General features: G+C 37.8%; 1 protein-coding gene across 2 annotated transcripts in view; it reads left to right on the top strand.

Moving 5' to 3' along the window:
* LOC106083314 (uncharacterized) overlaps positions 1–18,813 on the top strand; it is a 254,888-nt gene that overhangs the window by 182,098 nt on the left and 53,977 nt on the right. For both annotated transcript variants that reach the window (XM_059361528.1, XM_059361527.1), the window contains one exon: positions 12,876–12,908. In XM_059361528.1, the coding sequence (XP_059217511.1) occupies positions 12,876–12,908 (33 nt within the window). The remainder of the gene's footprint in view (positions 1–12,875; positions 12,909–18,813) is intronic.

Genomic DNA, 18,813 nt, shown 5'->3' with positions numbered 1-18,813 from the left:
GATTTCTACCTGGTAAATACTCAACGCTTGGGTATTTATTGGGTAAATACTCAATAAATACCTTCTTTGGGTTTTTATACTTTTTCAGATATCTTGGGTATAAAAACATTTTCCAAAAATTGTTGATGATTCGTATTCTTTGTATAAAAACCTGACCAAATGATCTCATAATATAAAGTAATGAGCCTATAATGTAATGAGCCTTTAATGTAATGAGCCTATAAAAGAAGCATTTTTCATTTTATTTCGCTGAAATTTTGCACAGCGAGTTCCTCTTCCCCTTTTTGTTAAATATCGTTCAGATTGGACCACATTTGGATATAGCTGTCATATAGACCGATCTCCTGATATAGTGTAATGAGCCTATAAAAGGAGCAATTTTTATCCTATTTCGATGAAATTTGACACAGCGAGTTCTGGTACCCCTCTACACCTTTTTGTTCAATATCGTCCAGATCGGTTATAGGTGCCATATAGACCCGATATGAAGCCCATGAAAGGAGCATTTTTCATCCGATTTTGATGAAATTTGAAACAGTGCGTTTTGGTTCCCCTCTAAACCTTTTTGTTGAATATCCTCCAGATTGGGCCATATGGGGAACATGGACCAGATTGGGCCATTAGGTACTTAGTACATAAAAATCGAATTTCTCATTTGATTGCTACGAAATGTGCAGCAGTAGGATTTGGAAGACCCCTACACATTATTATCAAATGTGGTGCAGATATGACCATATGTTCGTCCGATTTTGAGAAATATTGCAATAAAGTTCTTATTTGTAAACCGATTCTCTCGAAATTTGGCAGGAAGGATTTTCTTATTACTCTTGACATTACTGGTAAATTTCATACAAATCGGTTGCGATTTAGATATAGCTGTCATATATGTATATCGCCCGATTTCCACTCCAAGAGCCACTGCAAATACATTTTTTGATCAATCTTGCCATAATTTCGCGCAACGCTTTTCCCGACGACTACCACAATATCTAAAAGTTTGCTCGAAATCGGTTCAAAATTGGGTAAAACTCCCATATATATATTCGTCAGATTTTAGGTAATTTGCAATAATGTTGTTATTTGTGAATCTTAGTTATTACTGTTTGAACATATTGGCTTAAAATTTGATACGGATTGTTTAATAACCCATCCGAAAACATCCTCCGAAGTCCATCAACATTGGTTCAGAATTGGATATAGCTCCCACATTGTACTTATATGGTAGGTGTAGGGTATTATAAAGTCGGCACCTCCCGACTTTTGCCCTTCCTTACTGGTTAGAAACGAACAACGCTTGCAACTTCTTGAATTTTATTATCAAAATGTGTGCTCTTTTAAAAAGTCCATCGCGCTCTTCTTCCGTTTTACAACGAAGCTAATTTTGGGCTCAATGGGTACTTAAATAAGCAGAATTGTCGATTTTGGAGAGAAAATCAGCCAGAAGCATTGCAACAGCTAACAATGCATCCAGAAAAAGTCACAGTTTGGTGCGGTTCATGGGCTGATGGCATCATTGGACCGTACTTCTTCAAAGATGATGCGAATCGTAACGTTACTGTGAATTGTGACCGCTACCGTGAGATGACATCCAACTTTTTTATGCCAAAAATCCAAGAGCTTGACTTGCATAACATGTGGTTGCCACAAAATAGTGCAACTTGCCACACAGCAAGCGTAACAATGGACTTATCGAGCGGCGAGTTAGGTAAACATTTTATTTCACGCTCGGGACCAGTCAATTGGCCACCTAGATCGTGCGATTTAACGCCTTTAAACTATTTTGAGCTATGTTAAAGCTCATTTCTATACAAACAAGCCTGCTTCAATTGACACATTGGATGACAACATTGAAACATTTATTCGTGAGATACGGTCCGGAATGTTGGAATGAGTATGCCAAAATTGTACTAAGCGGTTCCTACCGTTAGCCCAATTCCTACTCAATTTGTGCGAAATCCGAGAGTAAATGAGCCTTTTTTGGGCCCACGACCCTCAATCTAGAGATCGGTATATATGGCAGCTATATCCAAATCTGTGCCGATCTGATCAGCGTTAAATATGGATGTTGAAGGGCTTAGCACAACTCACTGTCCCAAATTTTAGCGAAATTGGATAATAAATGTGACTTTAATGGTCCCATAGGCAGGTTAATTTTGAACATGGGCTTTATAGGACTATATCTTGATATAGCCTTTATATATACCGATCTGCGGATTTTAGGTCTTAGGCCCATTATAGCAACAACCGATTTGTATTTATATCATTAGGCTTCTCAACATTCGTAGCCAGTATGTTCGATATAGGGCTATATTTAAATATAGCTGCCATATAGACCGATCTCCCGTTTTATGGACTTGGGCCCATGACAGGCGTTGTTATTATCCTACTTTGCTATAATTTGGCATAGTGACATGCGCAAGGCTTTTCGACGTCAGTGCTCTATATACTTCTGATCGGTCCATATTTGGATATATATAGTTGCCATATATACCGATCTCCCGATCTCCCGATTTCGCTATAATCTGGCACAGTGAGGTGTTTTGGGCTCTTCGATATCTGTGTTCAATATGGCACCGATATTTCCATATTTAGATGTAGCTGCCATATTGGCCGATCTCCTGATGAAAGGTCATGAGCCCATGAAAAGCGCATTTTTTAACCCATTTTGCTAAAACATGACACAATGTGTTGCTGTAAGTCTTCTCGAGATCCGTGACCTATATGGTACCCATCGGTTTGTACTTTACACCGTTTTACACCTTTCGACAGCGTCGTTCAATATGGCCCCCATCAATATTTGAATATAGCGGTTGATGTATGTATTTACCCAGGAGGTCGGGTTTTTTATATTCTCCATCATAGGATGGGTGTATACTAATTTCGTCATTTCATTTGTAGCACCTCGAAATATTCGAATGAGAACCCATAAAGTATTGATATTCAAAGTCGACCTAGCCATGTCCGTCCGTCCATCATTCTGTCGAAAGCACGCTAACTTTCGAAGGAGTAAGGCTAGGCGCTTAGAATTATGCACATATACTTATTATCAGTATAGGTCTGTAGAGATTGTAAATGGGCCATATCGGTCTATGTTTTGATATAGCTGTCATATAAACCGATCTTGGATCTTGACTTCTTGAACCACTAGAGGGCGCAATTCTTATCCGATTTGGCTGAAATTTTGCATGATGCGGTTTGTTATGACTTTCAACAACTGTGCTAAGTATGGTTCAAACCGGTACATAACCTGATATAGCTCAGGTATAAACCCATCTGCGATCTACACTTCTTGAGCCGCTAGAGGGCGCAATTCTCATCCGATTTGGCTGAAATTTTGCATGATGTGTTTTTTATGACTTCCAACAACTGTGCTAAATATGGTTTAATTCGGTACATAAACTGATATAGCTACCACGTAAACCGATTTGGGATCTTGACTTCTTGAGCCACTAGAGGGCGCAATTCTTTTCTGATTTGGCTGACATTTTGCATGGGCCTATAAACGCAGCTTCTATTACTGATTTTGCTGAAATTTGGCATAATGAGCTATTTTACACCTTTCGACAACCTCGTTCAATATGGCCCCCATGCTTCAATATGCCCCCCCCCCCCCCATCACTATTTGGATATAGCGGACCCAGGAGGTCGGGTTTTTTTTATATCCTCCATCATAGGATGGGTGTATACTATTTCGTCATTTCATTTGTAACACCTCGAAAAATTCGTCTGAAAATCCATAAAGTATATAAATTCTTGATCGTCTCGATATTCAGAGTCGACCTAGCCATGTCCGCCCGTTCATCAGTCTAACTAAAGCACGCTAACTTTCGATGGAGTAAAGCTAGGCGCTTAAAATTTTGCACAAATACTTATTGTCAGTGTAGGTCGGTTGAGATTGTAAATGGGCCATATCGGTCTATGTTTTGACCATATAAACCGATCTGGGATCTTGACTTCTTGAGCCACTAGAGGGCGCAATTCTTTTACGATTTGGATGAGATTGTGTATAAAGTGTTTCGTAATGACTTTCAAGAACTGTGGTAAGTATGGTTCAAATCAGTACATAACCTGATCATCAGTACATTGACTTCTTGAGCCACTAGAGGGCGCAATTTTTATCCGATTTGGCAGAAATTTTGTACAACGGCTTCCCATGACCTTCAACATACGTGTCTAATATGGTCTAAATCGATTTACAGCCTGATACATCTCCCATATAAACCGATCTCCCGATTATGTTTTTCTTGAGCCCCTATAAGTCGCAAATATTATCCCAATGGATTGAAATATTACCCAATGACTTCTGCTATGGTCTTCAACAAATACGATCCATGGTGGATGGTTAATAAGATTCGCCCGGGCCGAACTTTTCTAATATTTGGGGTTTTTTTTTTTGTGCAACATAATACACACTGACAACTTCTTAGTGAATATTTTGTTGCTGGCTCCTTCCCATCCGGGCTCTGTGCTCATTTCTTTTATTATTTACTTAAAATATATTCCCCATCCACTATGGCTACAGTTACACACCCCATAACAATTCAATTCATGCAAATTCCCTCAATGTAAAAGGGAACAATCCTTAGCAAAGGTTTAGGTAAAACGTTTTCTAACCAATTCATGTCTTCATACCTTCATGGTTGGCATGGTTGGCATGGATGCTCGTATCAAATTGTCAGTTGTTGTTGGTCCCAATAGGGTTGGCACGCTGGCACTTTAGGTTTGTTGTTGCTGATGTTTTTGTTTACATTAATTTTACACTTCAGTTAAATTTAGCTTTAAATGTCTCATTCAACACCCTACACAATGGCTAAACTTAGTGACAATCTGACAGGACAAACAAACAACAATTGAATGTTGTTTTCCCTGGGTAGGCTTCAACATAAATGAGCGACGGTGTGTATGTTAGTGCACGTGCGTGTGTGTGTATGTGCTGGCTTGTGACTCTTAGCCAATGTTAGCAAAAATGAGTTAATATAGGTCATTGTGTCAATGGGCGCCACAGCCATTCTATGGGCCTTTTGTAAATTGGAGCGAAAAATGAACGGCTTAAAAGTATTTGCACAATTACACAAAAGAGCATCAAAACAAAATCCACTTCATTCAGCAATAGGGGCACAAAATGTCAGAAAAGAACCTTTTGTGAAGCCCTACCTGGGCAACCATACTCAGACACACCTATTCAAGTAGCAACACATACAACGCACATGCCTTCTGAAAGGTCTAAGGATAATTGCCTTACAAAGAAGCATCAGTTAAAATCCAGGTCTCCAAGCACGTAAATGTAGGCTAATATGCCGCAAGGAACCCTCAACTTAAATTGCCGAAATTGTACTTTTATTCAAATGTTAGTGTGCTAATTCTCTGAGACTACTTCAAAGGTTGTCCTCGTAACCTAAATTTGAGAAAGTAAAAGGAAAATTCAATTTGAAATAAATTATAAATGTACATACTGTGAAACGTCGAGATGTCTGAGTTGCAAGTGGCTTTTTGTTTGCCTGAAAATTCTTAAAGAAGGTCATTCACTCTAAAATCAGACAATTGGATATTTTGAAATGTACTCAATAAGAAAAAAAATATTTATTATATTTTTGTATGATCTAAGGGTTATGACCTCATAATAGGATATATTTTGGATGATGAAGACTACGTTGAGTCCTTGAAGCTATTTGACGACATAAACAAAATTGTTTAACAGAGTGTTTACTTTTTATTCGCTTTCGTCAAAATTTTCCGTTGTCAATCATATAAGGGCTATCAATACTTCTATTGAAACTTGTCGATGCCTCAGAAACAGTTATGATGATATACCAAAATAAGCTCACAGGACTCTCAGACTTTATTTAGTTCGATTATTTTTCTACTCTTTAACACAATAATAGTCCGTCTTTTGCCCACTACCATAGGATGGGGGTATACTAATCTAGTCATTCCGTTTGTAACTCCTCGAAATATTCGTCGGAGAATCCATAAAGTATATATATTCTTGATCGCCATGACATTATAAGTCGATCTAGCCATATCCGTCCGTCCATGCGTCTGTCGAAAGCACGCTAACTTTCAAAGGAGTAAAGCTAGCAGATTGGAATTTTGCACAAATACTTCATATAAGTGTAGGACGGTTGAGATTGTAAATGGACCATTTCGGTCCATGTTTTGATATAGCTGCCATATAAACCGATTTTGGATCTTGACTAGAGGGCGCACTTCTAATCCGATATGCCTGGAATTTTGAACGAGGTGTTTTGTTATGATTTCCATCAACTGTGCTAAGTTTGGTTGAAATCGGTCCATAACCTGATATAGCTGTCATAAAAGCCGATCTGGGGTCTTGACTTCTTGAACCTCTAGAAGGCGCAATTCCTATCCAATTAGGCTGAAATTTTGCATGATGTGTTTTCTTATGACTTCCCACAACTGTGATAAGTGTGCTTGAAATCGGTCTATATTCTGATATAGCTGTCATAAAAGCCGATCTGGGGTCTTGACTTCTTGAGCCTCTAGAGGACGCAATTCCTATCCAATTAGGCTGAAATTTTGCACAAAGTATTTAACTATGACTTTCAACAACTTTGCCGAATATGTTTTTAATTGGTCCATAACCTGATATAGCTGTCATATAAACCGATCTAGGATCTTGATTTCTTGAGTCTCTACACGTCGCTATTCTTTTACGATTTGGCTGAAATTCTGCATGAGGTGGTTTATTGTAGCTTCCAATAACTGTGATAAGTATGGGTCAAATCGGTACATAACCTGATATAGCTGCCATACAAACAATACAAATCTTGAATCTTGTGTTCTAGTGCCACTAGAGGACGCAATTCTTATCCGATTTGGCTGAAATTTACCATGACGTGTTTTTTCATAACTTTCAACAACTGTGCTGAATATGTTTTAAATTGGTTCATAACCTGATATAGCTGCCATATAAACCGATCTAGGGTCTTGACTTCTTGAGCCTCTAGAGGTCGCATTTATGGGTTGCCCAAAAAGTAATTGCGGATTTTTCATATAGTCGACGTTGACAAATTTTTTCACAGCTTGTGACTCTGTAATTGCATTCTTTCTTCTGTCAGTTATCAGCTGTGACTTTTAGCTTGCTTTAGAAAAAAAGTGTAAAAAAAGTATATTTGATTAAAGTTCATTCTAAGTTTTATTAAAAATGCATTTACTTTCTTTTAAAAAATCCGCAATTACTTTTTGGGCAGCCCTTTATTATCCGATTTAGCTGAAATTTTGTACAACGGCTTTTCTCATGACCTGTCAATTATGGCCTGATACAGCTCCCATATAAACCGATCTCCCTATTTTACTCCTTGAGCCCCTAAAGGGCGCAATTCTTATTAGAATTGGCTGAAATTTAACATAATGACTTCTACTACGGTCTTCAACATTCAGAACATGTATGGTCCGAATCGGACCATAGCTTGGAATAGCTCCAGCAATTCCTATCCATTACCCTCTATTTGCCTAAAAAGAGATACCGGGAAAAGAACTCGACAAATGCGATCCATGGTAAAGGGTATATGAGATTCAGTCCGGCTAACTTCTTTTATACCCACCACTAATATATATACTAATTTAGTCATTCCGTTTGTAACACCTCGAAGTACCGATCGAAGACCCCGTAAAGTATAAATATTTTTGATGGTCTCGAGATTCTGAGTCAAACTAGCCATGTGCGTCCTGTCGAAATTACGATAGCGGTCGCAAGCTAGTTGCTTGAAATTTTACACAGATACTTAATATTGATGTAGGTCGTTGGGGATTGCAAATGGGCCATATTGGTTCAGATTTAGATAAAGCTCCCATAAAACCGGTCTCCCGTTTTGACTACTTGAGGCCCTGGAATCGATCCGATTTGGCTGAAATTTTACAAAAATTGTTCTGTTATTTCTTCCAACAAGTGTGCCAAGTACGGTCTAAATCGGTCTATAACCTGATATAGCTCCCATATAAACCGATCTCCCGATTTGACTTCCTGAGCCCCTGGAAGCCGCAATCGTTGTCCAATTTGGCTGAAGTTTTGCAGGTAGTGTTCTGGTATGACTTCCAACAACTGTACCAAATACGGTTCAAATCGTTATTTAACCTGATATAGCTCCCATATAAACCGATCTCCCGATTTGACTTCCTGAGCCCCTGGAAGCTGCAACAACTTTGTCAAGTGCGGTCAAGTCGGTCTATACCTGATTTAGCTCCCATATAAACCGATCTCCCGATTTTGCTTCTTGAGCCTCTCGATTTGTCTTCTTGAAGCCCTTGAATGCGGAATTTTATCCAATTTGGTTGAAATTTTACATGCAGTGTTCCGTTTAGGCTCCCAACAATTGTGCTAAACACGGTCCAAATCGGTATATAACCTGATATAGCTCCCATATGAACCGATATCCCGTTTTGAATCCTTTAGCGTCTGGAAGCCTCAATTTTTGTCCGATTTGGCTGAAATTTTGCATATAGCGTTCTGTTATGACATCCAACAACTGTGTTAAGTACGGTCCAAACATGATGTAGATCCCATATTAACCGATATCTCAATTTGATTTCTTTGTGTACTATTTGGCTGAAATTTTCCATATGTTGTTATGTTACGAACTCCAACAACTTTGTTAAATACCGTCCAAATCAGTCTATAACCTTATATAGCTCCCATGTAAACCGGTCTCTCGATCATCCTTGTTCGGTTCCTAGAATCTTTTTTTTTTCGGTTCCTAGAGGCTTTAATTTTTGCTGGTTTGATAGAAGTTTGGTATGTACAATAAAATTATGCCCTTCAACTAAATTTGTTTATCATACATTTTTAGCAGTAGCTATGGCGGTGGGTTCCCAAGACTCGGCCCGGCCGAACTAAGTACGCTCTTACTTGTTACTTTTGGCATGGAACGCTTTAAACCCACTTCATCTGGTAAGTGGTTTTAAAATCTTTTTCCATCTAACTTTAATAAATTCATATTTATTTTCAGTTGACAATATTTTTCGACATGAAAGCACGATACGGACGATATCCGATTGTATAAAAGCAAGCCATAATTACAAATTATATATTTCGTAGAAATCCGCTACGCACTCAGGATATACGATTACAATGAAATATATCATGAAAATGAACGTTTTCCGCCTCAAGTCAAAGTCAACAAAAGAACTTGGCCTAATGAAATTCGCATAAGCCAATTGAATTTTACACACTTGACAATAATTCAATTCATCAGCACTGAGGTTGGTTTACTATACCAACAAAAACATCAACAAAAACATAAAAAGCCCAGAGGAAAAACATTTTTCTTTTCGTTGTGACGCATATAATGTTAAATACGTATGAGAATGAGAATTGTAGGAGTTATCAAAACAGAAATGCCTATATGGTGTTGTAAGAATTCTTAATTGAAATTTTCGATGATGATTAAGTTATATAATGAGTGTCATCTCTCATAAGCATTACCTTTTTAAGTAATAGGATGAAATTCTTGTGCTTCCGTGGCTATTTAAACAAGTTTTATTTCTTTAATGTATTTTAATCCATGCACCACCATCGCAATTGTCTTAATTCCAATAAGGACTTGGCAATTTTTAATTCAATTTATGAATGCTCTCCTACACTAATCAATCCCACAACGTTTCCCCGACCGTCTCATCTCTCTCTGAGACGTTCTCCAATGGACGGCACGTTCTTAAGCTTTGAGTCTGTGCGATTTCTTTTTATCAGCTTATCAACCACGGACCATAGCACACCTAAAGAACAATATTCGCGATCCCATTTGCTACATACCGATTGATATACTGCAAAGAGTGGCGCGAAATTGGGATATCGTTTTCTTAAAAAAAAAAACAAGTAAAAAGGGATTAAGTTTGGCCGGGCCGAGCATTGGATACCCACCACCTCGGATATAAATATTAAAAAACCTTTCGTCATAATACAGTGAAAAATGCATCATTTATGAACCTATAGCAGCTAAATCTAAATTTAGTCGGATCTCCACCATATTCAAGGAGGCTATGTTAGGGTCTAACACAATTCATTGTACCACATTCATCTGGTTAAGAAGTAAAAACACATTTGATACCCTCCACCATTGATATATTTATTATCAAAATTTTATTATAACGCTAGTATTAATATCCCAAACAAGTAAAAGCATGCTACGATCGGTCGTGCCGAATCTTGGGAACCCACCACCATGGATACTGCCCAAAATGTATACAAAATAAATTTTTATGAGGGGCATAATTTTATTCTATATACCAAACTTCTATCAAACCAGCAAAAAAAAGCTTCTAGGAACCAAACAAAATTTAAAGCTTCTAGGAGTCGAACAAGGATGATCGAGAGACCGGTTTGCACGGGAGCTATATCGGGTTAAAGACTGATTTGGACCGTATTAGGCAGAGATGTTGGAAGTCATAACCAAACACCACATGCAAAAATTCAGCCAAATCGTACAAAAATTGCGGCTTGTAAGGACTCAAGAATTAAAATCGGGAGATCGGTTTATATGGGAGCTACATTAAGTTAAAGACCGTTTTGAACAGTTCCAATCACAATTATTGGAATTAATAACAGAACACTTAATGCAAAATTTCAGCCAAACCGGATAAAAATTGCGTCTTGTAGGCGCTCAAGAATTCAAATCGGGAGATCGGTTTATGTGGGAGTTGTATTAGGCACAGTTATTGGAAGAAAATTGCGGCATGTAAAGGCTCAAGAACTCAAGTCGGCATATCGGTTTATATGGTAGCTATATTAGGTTATAGACCGAATCGGAGCATACTTAGCACAGATGTTGGATTTCTTAACAGTGCATTTCGTGCTAATTTTCAGCCAAATGGTACAAATTTGTAGCTTTCAAAGGCTCAAAAAATCAAATCGGGAGATTGGTTTACATGGAAGCTATGTTTAAATTTTAACCGATATGGCCCAATCGAGTCGATCATGAATATATATACTTTATGGGGTCTTCGTCGAATATTTCGAGGTGTTACAAACGGAATAACTAGAATTGTATACCCCCATCCTATGATGGTGGGTTTAAAAATGGGACCAAGTATCCAAGTATGGGCATGTTCGACAATCATGACAAAATGGGACTTAAGTGCCTAGGGGCCGCCATTCTCCAAAAACCTTTAAAAACAGACATACAGACCGCTCATACAATATAGGACTCAAATGAAAGGTATTTTAAAGTAGAGCACGAAACTGATATCTATTTTCAGGATCAAGTGCCGGACATACTTATAGATCTTGGCAATATGGGACGCAAAAGAAAGGTATTTAAAAGTAGAACACGGATTTGATATCCAGTTCTGGTGCCAAGAGTTTGAGAGCCCGCCATATCCCTATATTGCCATGTTCGGTAAGTATTTCCTGTTTGTTTGTGTGTTTGGGGGTATGTTGGACACCGCGGCTTTTAGGGAAGGGTCTATCTTACCAACCAACTTGCACAATCTGTAAAAATTTCAGATTGTGTTGGTTTGTATTTATATTAGGTTCGCAGTCTACTTAAAAGATACATCACTTGGTCACCACATGAATGCCATGATTGGTCAGTTAATTAATTTGGGTAAGGGGGTTTCATTGGTTAGAGCACCAGCCAGGTACTTAGACGCAAATTTTAGTTTCATATTCATAATCTACTTTCATATACCTTTCATTTGAACGCAATATAATCATGATCAGTTAATATTACGAGTTGGAGACTGCTCTAGGGGGTTGGAGGTGTCAATTTCTTGGACCTCATTTTTAAAATCATATCCGAAGTCTATTCCCAAATATTGGGTTGCCCAAAAAGTAATTGCGGATTTTTCATATAGTCGGCGTTGACAAATTTTTTCACAGCTTGTGACTCTGTAATTGCATTCTTTCTTCTGTCAGTTATCAGCTGTTACCCTTAGCTTGCTTTAGAAAAAAAGTGTAAAAAAGTATATTTGATTAAAGTTCATTCTAAGTATTATTAAAAATGCATTTACTTTCTTTTAAAAAATCCGCAATTACTTTTTGGGCAACCCAATACCTATCATTTGGGTCCAATATTGACATGATCGTCCCAAATGCCCTTCAGTTCTTTCGAATTGGTTAAATTCTTGTTTATAAGACCGTCGACAGAGAGTTTAGTTTAATGATATTCTTTCCTAGGATATAGCTGCTTATTCCGATGCTCCACGGTACAGCCATTAAGATCCATTGCTGTTCGTTCTTGATTGAATCATCTGCTACTGTGACTTGAATCATCTTCCATCAGTTATTACGTCTTCAACGATTTTAGTATTCGCAGTTGATGCGAAACTGTTTTGTAAATGGATTCTCCAGATGTTGTGCTTGCTAATCGATCAGCACTCTCTGGTGGAGTGATGCAGCGTTAATCGGGTGGCACTTAATCGTAGAAGTGCCAGAAGTTACCTATTTTCAGAACTAGGCCTGTTCCAAGTGACTATTACATAGGTTCTTAGCACTTGGATAACGTGGATTCCTTAACTGATCTTGGTGTTATTTTGGACGGTAGATTTTGTTTTAATTTGCACATTTACCCGTACATCATATAAGGCGAGGTCGATGTTGGGTTTTATCAAACGGTGGTCCCAGAAGTTTAACGATCCTTTTGTGACCAAGCTTTTGTTTTATTTTGGAAGCCATTCTACTAGTGCTATACAGATAGGATTCAATCAGTCCAGATACAATTTCTTCTTTTTACGCTTAGAGGCGTATCATGAAATACGGCTGAAGTTCTTCTTCCATGCTATAACCGCTTGAAACTTGCTGATTTACCAACGCACGAAAGAAGACGTTTTATGCTTAGAGAATTCACTTTATTTCATATTTTATATTGAAGATATTTTACCTTGTAATTACAATAATTTATTACTATTTTTTCCCATTTTAGGAATTCCTGATAATATGAATTACGCTATGTTCGGTAAGTTTATTTTTAATTTTTCTTGTAATAAGTTTTACTTTTAACTATTGGGTTTACAAACGATTCGTTAAATTCTCTCTCATTGGGGATCACCGAAATTTTTGTTAATTTTGTGGTGAAGACAAATTTCTATCTTGTGGGATTTCATCAATGTAAGAAAAAAGTTTAAAAAAACATTAAAAATCTTAAGATCTGAGAAATTACTTGGCTATTTTGTTGACATTTCAATCTTGCCTGGTTAACGAATTTAAAAAGAGGTATTTGAGTCACTTATCGAAGTCTGACATTGACAACATCGTCTTATTTTCTTTCGAAAACATGGTGATGACATTTACGACAATTTTATTTACGATTTAGCTTCCATATTTTATTTCGAACATGTAAAAACGAGCTAATTTCGACCGGGCCGAATCTTGGGTACTGAATTATTTTGTAACAATTATATCGGGATTAAATTGTTGTGCACTAATGCACCAATTCTATTCACATCCCGTTTAATCTTCTCTACTGGTGCACCATACCCTTTTATACCCACCACCATAGGATGGGGGTATACTTATCTAGTCATTCCGTTTGTAAAACCTCGAAATATTCGTCTATGACCCCATAAAGAATATAGATTCTTGATCTTCTCGTCGTTCTGAATCGCTCTAGTCATGTCCGTCCGTCCGTCTATCGAAATCACGACAGAGGTCGAAAGCGTAAAGCTAGTCACTTGAAATTTTGCATAGATACTTAATATCCATGTACGTAGTTGGGGATTGCAAATGGGCCATATCGGTTCAGATTAAGATATAGCTTCCATATAAACCGATCTCCCCATTTGACTGCTTGAGCACCTGGAAGCCGCAATTTTCGCCCGATTTGGTTCAAATTGAGCATGTAGTGTTTTGTTATGGCTTCCAACAATTGCACCCAGTATGGTCTAAGTCGGTCTATGACCTGATATAGCTCACAAATAAACCGATTTCCCGATTTGACTTCTTGAGGCCCTGAAAGCCTCAATTTTCATCCGAATTTGCTGAAATTTTGCACATAGTGTTCTTTCAATAACTGTGCCAAGTACAGTCTAAACAGGTCTAAGTTATTGTTGTTGTTGTAGCCACATTTTCATGTGGAGGTAGCGATCCTCTTCAAGCTCCTGCAGGTGAGCAAGCTCGTTCTGGTCTAAAGAATCGATCGCTGAGGGAACAAGGTGGCCATTGGTTATTTAAAGGAGCCAATAACTCGCCTTGTCATATTGAGCATCATATGCACTCAGTATTTGTCCAAGAGCCGGTGCCGCCCGGCGTCTCGATACCGCTGATTGTTCGCGACTGCCGTAGCAGCTACCCCATATGGAGCATTCCACTATCCACAACCTTAGAACGCCCCGGTAGCTCGCAGCTTAGCTTTTCATGACAGCTATGAACACCACACAGATCGGACCTCAATGTTCCAGTCTGTGTGGTGCCGGGTCAATAACCTGGTATAGCTCTCATATAAACCGGTCTCTCGATTTGACTTCTTAGGCCCCTGGAAGCCCCAATTTTCATCCGATTTGGCTGAAGGTTTGCACATAGTGTTCTATTTTTACTTCCAACAACTGTGCCAAATACAGTCTAAATCGGTCTATAACCTGATATAAATCCCATATAAACCGATCTCCCGATTTTACTTCTTGAGCCGCTGTAAGCCGCAAGTTTTACCCGATTAGGCTGAAATTTCGCACGTGGTGTTCTTTTAGGACTTTCAATAACTATGTCAAGTACGGTCCAAATCGGTTTATAACCTTATAAAGCTCCCATATAAACCAATCGCCCGATTCGACTTGTTGAGCCCTTACAAGCCGCTATTTTTGTCTGATTTGGCTGAAATTTTGCATGTAGTATTTTGTTATGGTTTCCAACAACTGTGCTATGTATGGCCAAAATAGGTCTATAACCTGATATAGCTCCCATGTAAACCGGTCTCTCGATCATCCTTGTTCGGTTCCTAGATGCTTTAATTTTTGGTGGTTTGGCAGAAGTTTGGTATGTAGAATAAAATTATGCCCTACAACTTAGTATATTTTGTATAAATTTTTAGCAGAATCAATGGTGATGGGTTCCCAAGATTCGGCCAGGCTCAACTTAGCACTGTTTTACTTCTCACATCGCGTTTAATCTTCTCTAGCAGGATAATAAAGATATTACACGATAAACCGTCTATCTGTCTGAATCCATATTTGGTATTGAACGGTTCGGAGAGGTTCTTTTCTTACCAATTTTCCATGGATACTAAACTCAGACATTGCTTGAAATACCTTTAAACATATAGGGCTCTCGAAAGCGGCCTTGTAATTCACGAAAATATGTCGACGACGAAAATGTTGTCGACATATTCCGGTTTTGACTCAGTGTGAATATCTCGTCTATTGTCTATTTACCATGTCTTAAGTTGCAATGATACGGTCCAATTATATCATTGACTTTTGCATTTAATCTTTCACACAGCACGTTCGATAGTATCTTATTTACGAACCGAAGGAGACTGATTCCTGTGTAGTTGTCACATATTGCCTGGTATCTATCCTTGTGTTCGGGGCATAATGTGTTGAGTTTCAAATTATTGGTTATGCGTTCTTCTAGGCAGGTTACGTAGACGCGCTGATGGCCTAATCATCCAATCATTTCCGGTCCCAAAAAGTTTATATGGTAACCCATCGGCTGTTGTTGCCTTGATGATCTTCAGTCGAGTCACAGCCACTTGGACCTCATTCTGACTAGGAGGTAAACACTTTATACGAATTTACAATTGGTTCTGCGGTATTCTCTTCGCCGCCATCGTCGGACGCTAATAGCTGTAAAAAATGTTATTTCCATATCTCAAGCACACTACCTGCATCAGTTACCAGATTTTCTTCTTTGTCGCTGCAGAAGGGTGTGCCTGCACCAAAGCCATCGGTTTGTTGTTTGATTCGTTCGTGAAATTTCCGGACAATTCGTTCACACTTACGACTTTCCATTTCGTAATTGGACCATACCGGTTCATAGTAAGATATAGCTCCCATATAAATCGATCCCGATTGTACTTTTTGAGCCTCTACAGAGCGAAGTTGTTATCCGCTTTGGACCTTTGGTCCTTTTGACTCAAATATGCCAAATATGAACCTGATATCGCTCCCATATCAACCGATCTGCTATTTTACCTCTTAAGTCTTTAGAAGGCGTAATACTTATCAGATTTAGCTGAAATTTTACACAGTGACGTTTTTTATTATGTTTGCGTACAAAGTATAGTCTGAATTGGTCAATAACCTGATATAGCTCCCATATAAAGCAACTTGATATAGATACCCTATAATAATATCCGATCTATTTGAAATTTTGCACAATAGCATCTGCCATGGTCTCCAATAACCAAGCCAGGTATGTACCGAATCGGTTCATAACCCGATATAGCTTAGCAATTTTTATCTATTTACCGTTGTTTGCTTTCTCCCAGCAACCTTCATTCGTCTTACGATCTTCCGGTTTAGATTTATTGTCTGAAAATGTTACTTCTATATGAGTTATCGGGACCTGAATAAAATATGATCCAAAGTTCGGCCCGACCGAACTTGATGCCTTTTTACTCGTTTGTGTTTGCTTCATCTCGGCATTAGCTACTGTACCAAGGGGGGTGGTTGGTGTTTGAAGCCCAAACTATGAATTTCACGGCATTTTCCATGTGGTGGACAATGGTTGCTTATGCGCCGCTATATCTTCGGGACAAGGAATGCTTTCATCAAACAATTGGGAGTATGCCATTGTCATCTGTTGCGTTAGGAGCTTTTCGACGTCCAGTTTCTGTGCAATACAGATCGTATGCTTCTTGCTACGCTTGGACGGGTACGAAGCTTTTCTGCATCATGCTGTTGATCCGAATCTTTCTTCGCTCCTCAGATCATCTTACACGCTAGATAAATACCTTCTATCAATTACAACATTATCAATGTGGTCTCTCACTTCTTAATGGTGGGGGGGGGACATTCTCGCGATTTGATGTATTGGGCCCACAAAAAGCTCATTTAGTTTTATTAGTCTTCTTAACACGATTATGAGAAATATATTCATTTTGCCACACACTGATTTAAATCCCTATACAGCGGTCAAAAAAAGTATTCATCATTCAATGTTTTTTTTTAATAAGTCTACAAAAGACAATTGGAATAAAAACATATTAAACTATTGATGCAGTAGAACTTGTGTGATATATATGTACACAATTTCATTGTTTTTAAAGAAAAAAATAGTATTTATTGGAACAAAAAGGGCCATTTTACAGCTGAACACAAAAAATTAAACAAAAAAAGTATTCATCATTGCAAAAAAACAAAAAAATAAATAACATAATTTAAAAAAATTAATACTTTGTTATTCGACCACCGCGTCTTATAACTTCTTTTAAACGGTTTGACATCGATTGGACTAATTTAGCGGTTATATTTTGGTCTATATTAGTCCATTCCTCCATTATCACCTGTTGCATTTGACTCTTGCTCGAAAAATTGCGCGTTCTCAATTTGCGTTCGAGATGTTCCCAAAGATGTTCAATTGGGTTCAAGTCGGGACTTTGAGGAGGAGTTTTAATGACTTTGGGGCAGTTATACAGCATCCACATCTTGGTTTTTAAAGCAGAATGTTTGGGGTCATTATCTTGATAATATTGAAAGTTATTACCAAGCCCAAGTTTTACAGCACTATCTTTTAAATTCCTCTTTAAAATGTCAATGTAATACTTATGATCCATTACTCCATTAATAATTTCAAGATTTCCCGCTCCTGAAGCCGCCATACACCCCCAAACCATTAAACCACCTCCACCATGTTTTACAGTAGCAACTGTGTTTCGTTCTTCAAGCTCTGTATTTGGTTTTCTGTACACTATGACCTTTCCATCGCACCCAAAAAGATTAAACTTGCTCTCGTCTGCAAAAATGACTGTTTTCCAAAATGATTCGGGCTGTTTTACATACATTTTTGCGAAGTTTAGCCTTTTCACTCGGTTTATTTTATTTATAAAGGGCTTCTTACGTGCAGTTCTTCCTCTGTAACTATGCCTTTTGAGTGTATTTCGAATTGTTTGTGTAGTAACTTCCTTCCCTAAATATTCCATAGTGTTTTTACGAAGAATGGTCGCATTTGTCTTCGGAGTTTTCTGAACTTACCGCACTAGCCAACGCACAGCTCCAACTGAAAGTGCTTTTGGTCGACCAGATCTTGGTTTATTGTCAACAGTTTTCGTTTCTGTCCACTTTCTGATGATGGATTGTATAGTAGATCGTGGTCTATTTAATATTTCACTGATAGTTTTTTGAGTTAAACCATTCCTGTGGTGTTTTATTATCAAAACTTTTACCTCATCAGAAACCTCGTTTTGCTTACGACCCATTTTGACAAAAACTATATTTTCAATGAAATTAAATATTTGCTGTCAAGGGCAAAGCCTCCTTTACTAAATAAAACAGAAAAGGGGGATTCCCAAATAATATTTGAATTTGACATTGATGATAGCACATCAATGATGAATACTTTTTTTGTTCTGTTTTTGGTGTTATTATATAAAATTGCATTTTTTGCGCTAATTAAATTTATTTTTTGAATTTATTTTAAAACATATTACGAAAAATAAACTATTGCATAAAACTGCATTATTTGTTTACTTTAAATTTTCTTCAATTACCCAAAATAAGTGAATTTATTATCAATTTTGCTAATGATGAATACTTTTTTTGACCGCTGTATATAGAGCATATTTTTATCTGACCTTTACCTGTTATTTGAAATCACACAATAGGCTAACAAAACAAAGCGAGTAACCTCTAAAATGTCTTTGTGCTGTTATTTTCCATTCGATTTTGATGAAATGTAAAATCCAGAGATATTTCAAACTTGTCAAAGTC

This window comes from Stomoxys calcitrans, chromosome 2, assembly GCF_963082655.1.
Source record: "Stomoxys calcitrans chromosome 2, idStoCalc2.1, whole genome shotgun sequence".
Lineage (NCBI taxonomy): Eukaryota > Metazoa > Arthropoda > Insecta > Diptera > Muscidae > Stomoxys > Stomoxys calcitrans.
This window is presented reverse-complemented; position numbering and strand designations above follow the sequence as displayed.